At 38.4% G+C, this 5,638-nt stretch overlaps 1 protein-coding gene and 1 long non-coding RNA gene across 2 annotated transcripts in view; one reads left to right on the forward strand and one right to left on the reverse strand.

The window, feature by feature from the left end:
* Positions 1-3,217: 3,217 nt before the first annotated feature.
* LOC116705121 (uncharacterized) overlaps positions 3,218-5,638 on the reverse strand; it is a 19,545-nt gene continuing 17,124 nt past the window's right edge. The window contains exon 4 of the long non-coding RNA XR_004335856.1: positions 3,218-3,319. This is a non-coding gene — a long non-coding RNA (uncharacterized LOC116705121). The remainder of the gene's footprint in view (positions 3,320-5,638) is intronic.
* LOC116705104 (zinc finger protein 836) overlaps positions 4,535-5,638 on the forward strand; it is a 2,346-nt gene continuing 1,242 nt past the window's right edge. Inside the window, exon 1 of the mRNA XM_032540984.1 lies at positions 4,535-4,814. Within this exon, the coding sequence (XP_032396875.1) occupies positions 4,643-4,814 (172 nt within the window). The 5' untranslated portion in view covers positions 4,535-4,642. The remainder of the gene's footprint in view (positions 4,815-5,638) is intronic.

Genomic DNA, 5,638 nt, shown 5'->3' on the forward strand with positions numbered 1-5,638 from the left:
CCCCTTTATTATTGTAATTTGTATGGATTTATCTGACATAGGTTTCTGTAATCCGACAGCACCTGAATCTTCTTCATTGTTTCTGCATAGACTGTATATTCAGTCTCTGCCATAAATAAGACACTCCCATTTCTCTGGAGGTGTGTTCACTGCCCAAATGTGTAATGAAGTAGTTTAGCCTACCTGTTCCAATATTTAGTTTTTGATTGCATTCATTTTAAAATTTCCTTTCTCTTTGTGCATTTGTGCATTTTTCTTTCAGAGTTTGTTTTGTTTCCTATTTCTGCACATAGTTGCAAGCATTGCTATCCACTATGCATGTAGCTGTGATGACCAAAAGACTTCACAAAACTAGAGTTCAATTCTTAAACCTAACCTTCCTATGGGAAATTTGATCCATTAGTGAGGAAGTACCAGTAATAGCTTTGGCAGTTTTAGTTTCTTTATAGTCTCTATATATAGCGGACAACACACAAATGTACATAACCTTATCGCCAGGGGACTATAGTCCAGTACAAAAACTGACTAAGTGCATCGAACAAATTAACGGCGGATGTGCCAGACTTTCTGAAATTAATGAAGTAAAACTGAGGTGGTTGTTTTTGGAGCAAGAGAGGAACGATTAAAAGTCTGCCTCACTTCAAACAACAATGTTAAACAACAGACAAGCCAGAAATCGGGTGTAGTCATGGACTCAGACCTGAACTTTACAGCCACATTAAGACAATTACAAAGTCAACTTTTATCACCTTAAGAAATATTCAAGGGTTAAAGGACTCATGTGTCAACAGGACTTGGAAAAACTGGTCCATCTTCAGTAGACTTGACTACTGTAACGGGGTCTTACAGGTCCCCTAAAAAATCATCAGACAGCTGCAGCTGATTCAGAACGCTGCTGCTCGAGTCCTCACTAAGACCAAGAGACTGGATCACATCACTCCAGTTCTGAGTCTTTACACTGGCTTCCTGTGTCTCAAAGAATTGATTTCAAAGTACTCTTGCTAGTTTATAATCCCTTAACGGTTTAGGTCCAAAATACATTTCTGATCTGCTACTACACTATGACCCCCCCCAGACCTCTCAGGTCATCTGGGACAGGTCTGCTTTCTGTCCCCAGAGTCAGAACTAACAGGGTGAAGCAGCTTTCAGTTTCTATGCTCCCATATCTGGAATAAACTCCCAGAAACCTGCAGATCCCTGCTACTCTCAGTTCTTTAAATCAAGGCTGAAGACCTTTCTTTTTGATGCTGCCTTTCTTAATGACTGCTCATTTCTTTAAATTATTTATGCTGCACTGTAACTTTTATTCTTGTGTTTATGTGTAACTGTCTATTCATGTTTTATATGATTTTTAACTGTTTGTACTTGTGTTTTATCTGTTTAACTGATTTTATGTAAAGCACTTTGAATTGCCCTGTTGCTGAAATGTGCTCTACAAATAAAGCTGCCTTGCCTTGCCTTGCCTTTCATAAACTCCACAACTTTCATTTTAATTTTCTTTCCCCAAAAAGACATTAATTTACGATTATCAAAAGGATGCAAAAATCTCTAATATGGTACTTTGTATTCAGAAAGGGCATTAGAATTGTTTGTTCTTAATTGTGTTCCCCATTAGCCTCCACAAAGTACACACCAAACACCAACAAATGAACAATGAAACAATGAAAACATTTAAAAAAAAGTGTATTGGAGGTTGACACAGGCGACATTTTCAAACAACTGCATGTCATAACATAAAACACTGTAGATTACATAGTATTGTCCATATAGTAGACCAAAAATGATATTAATACCATCGTATTAATATTATATTTAATTACGCTGTCTTATGCTCTGTTTTTACTCAGTAGGCTAAATCAAAATATCACAACTTCACTTACAGAAGCTCTAGTCTCCCTTTTGCCCGACCCTCCTTCAAAGACTCAGATGGGTTGTATCTTGAATTATTTGGCTCCTTCTGGGGGTAATAAGAAATGCATGCAGGCGTGCATGTGTAATTGAGCTTTATGTCCATTTGGTCCTGTGATTTGAGCAAGTTTAATCCATAATGATGGCTCCACATTGAGAGGTAACATAAAATAATTGAACTGACTTATTCGCTCTAAACAGAGTTAAAAAGTGTTGATCACAAAATGTTTGAACGATAGCATGTACGATTGAAGGCTGACAATCTCTTCATTCTCAGTCATCCTCAAACTTTTCTTCTTTGCTGACTTGTAGTTCTTGTGTGTGTCTGTTTGCACCAGCTGCAGATGGAGATGCACAGCGCCAGGCACAGCTCACATCACGACTGTCCTCTCCTCTCCTTTGAGCTGCAGCGTGGGACAGATGGTCAAATGGTTGAACAAGAGAGAGCAGAGAGAGCAGGAGGAGCAGTGGGCACAGGTCACGACTCAGACTCCTCTTAAAAAATGCCTTTTATTAACAAACAAACCATTCAGGTTTTTTCACATGAACCTTGTTTTATAAAAAATAGTCAGACAAATACAGTCCACACCGAGGAGTGCTGTGAGTCGAGGTCCAGGTATCCCAGCAAATTCTTCACTTTACAACAATAAGCAACACTGACTTGAGTGGATGTATCTGTGCAACCGGCCAGAGTGCACTGTTTTACAGCCAGATTGCATAAGCCATCTGCACCCATAGGTCCCTAAATTGGGATTCTCTCATCTGGTTCACACAGAATAGTCAAAGATAACGTAATCATAGAGAATTCATGTTTTCATCTGCTTCATCTGCATCTGCTTTTTTTTGCTCCCTCCATGTCTTGTAAATCACTTCACTGTTTCCTCAGTTTGTTTCTCCGTCAGTTGCATAGACTGTTAATATTAATATTTACATGGTCTATGGTCAGTGGGCAAAAGCAAAGTAACTAGCTGTTCAATACATTTAGAGGAATAAAAAGTATAGTATTTCACCTTTTTTAATTTACAGTAGTGGAAGAAGTATTCAGAGCCTTTACTTAAGTAAAAGCATACTGTTATATTCTTATATTTTTTTGTCACTACACTAGACAGTCACTACACTTTATATCTTTGACTTTATATTTTTGATATTTTATACTGTTATATTTTATACTGTTATATTCTTATATTTTTTTGTGTCAACACTGCAAAGGGATTGCTTTAATCTCGTTGCACAAGTACCGTGTACTTGTGTATAATGACAATAAAGGCATTCTATTCTATTCAATACCACACTGTGAGAACATTATCAGCAAAATGTAAAGTATGAAAATGAAAAGTAGTCATTGTGCAGTAAAATGTTCCCTGTCAGTGTTTTACTATCATCTGGTGTTTCTGGATTAATATTACTGCTGCTGCACTAATTATTTTGCATAGTTGTTTAAGGCTATGCTTATTGTAACTCCTCCATATACTGTTGGATAATCTATACAGCAATGTATCATAAAACTTAATTATTAATTAATATAATTAGGGCATGAAATAGAAGAACATATTCCATTCAATGTGTTAGTTGTTTTCTGGAGCTATAGGCAGAACATAATTTCACTACATTTCACTACTACTACAACATGACTAAATAATTGTGTATGGCAAATAAAGGTGATTTGATTTGAAGATCATCATACGTTTGAATCTAACAAGATTTTTTTTTTAACCCACAAAGGAACACGTCCTCATTCAGTTCCTCACAAACTTCAAATTTAAAATCACCAAATGTGCAGATACATGCTTTCACTGGACAGGAAGGGTACGATGAATTGTAAAGTAACTCAAGCTGTCAGACAAATATAGTGGAGTAAAGAGTACAACAGTTATCTCTGATTTAGTAAGAACAGTAGGCTACCACTGGAAATATAGTGTAGCGGAAGAATATAGCATGCATTGGAAATACTCAACTAAAGTATAAGCACCTCATAATTGCACTTAATCACTTGAGTAAATGAACTCAGATACTTCCCCCATTGTTTAATTGGAGGTTATGCTACTGTTGTCCTGCAGGGGGTAGCAGTTACCTGACATGCGTCAACCTCAACACTCTTTGTTCTGCGGTCTTTGTCACTCCCCGATGTGAGCCTCCTTTAACTGTCTATGGATGTAAGTCGAGTGCAAATTTGAGTCGCGCATGCTCAGATGTAAACGGTTTACGGCATAACGTATCATACCATGAGAGTGTCTGACCGGATCTGGTCGAGTGCAGATGTGAGTCGCGCATGCTCAGATTTAAAGGGTTTACGTCATAACTTGTCATAATGAAATTTGTGAAATCCATGAAATAATAAACTTTTCTGATTACAAACAATAACAGAAGATGGAAATCATTTCAAGAACGTTTTAGCTATCTGTGGCTGTTTGATTGCTAACGTTAGCTCAAAACGCCATTCAAGTGACAACCTTTGTTGTGTTTGGTGCTAACTTGCAGCCAGCAGTGAACGAACTTCGTTAAGTAGGTCAATTTTTACTGTATTGACATTACAGAAGTCTCTCGTTAGCATCTTGTAGGCTACTTGTCGCAAAGTGACGCATGCGCGAGTCAAATCGGCTGTCGACTCACATTGGGGAGGGTCTTTTTTTCATTGTTACTTCCGTAGCTGTAAGCTAATAACCACAGGAAATCGACTCTGTGCAAACCCACTTTTTGGAGTCATTGACGTTCATAGAAAACAGTTATCTTTAAAATGTCTACTCCGCTGCTGCTCCGGGCTTTTGTAAATGAGCGAATGAAAGCTGCTGTCGAGGAAATATTTCAGGTTTTTGAACAAACCATCGCAAAATATGAAGAAGAAGCTTCCAGCTCACATCAGGAGATTGATCGACTCAGAGGGCTGCTGCTGGAAACGACAAAAACAGGTGTGCAACGGTATTGATTCATCTACTTTTAATCTGTCAGTGTCCGACTAGACCATAATAATAAACCCTAAAGGGTTGTTGATTCCCTGTACCTGTTCTCAGATGTGAGGATTTGATGCTCTTCTTTGCCTTACATGATCGTAAACTTTACGTCCTCGGATTTTGGGCTGCTGGTCGTACAAAACAAGACATTTGACGATGTCAACCTCAGCTGTGGGAAATTTATAACGAGCAGTTTTTCTATTTTCTGACATTTCATGGACAGTTGATTAATGATATTGTTAATATTGCCAACATAAACAGTGTGTTCACTATTTTGGTAGTATAAAACCAGGACTTTCCACTTCCGGGATTGCTCCGTTTTTGCCGGAAATCCCGCCGCATGTCCTCCTTTTAGGCCCGTTATCTTTTACTTTATTGTGTTGGAATTTTAAACTCTGATCAACTTTTGAAGACTCTGGTTAACTGCTCCTCAGATCTCTGCTGGGTAAATCCAGACAGCTAGCTAGACTACCTGTCCAATCTGAGTTTTCCGTTGCACGACTAAAACTACTTTTAAACGTACACGTGTTCCACTAAAACAAGTTCCTTCCCGAGGCTATTTTCCAGAGGCACCATGGCTCCATTCGGCGCTTAGCACTACCTATGATGATTGTGATTGATTTAAAGCCATGCCAATTAACGAGAGCAGCTTTTACTCCCATCCTGGAATGCCAGACCCTCCGCAGCAGCACTATGGAGGAAGGTCTGGCAATGCGAGACTACTCTTTTGGTGATAAAACTGATAAAGAAGGCAGAGGTTTTACATTTTTTGCTCTCTTTTT

This window comes from Etheostoma spectabile, chromosome 17, assembly GCF_008692095.1.
Source record: "Etheostoma spectabile isolate EspeVRDwgs_2016 chromosome 17, UIUC_Espe_1.0, whole genome shotgun sequence".
NCBI lineage: Eukaryota > Metazoa > Chordata > Actinopteri > Perciformes > Percidae > Etheostoma > Etheostoma spectabile.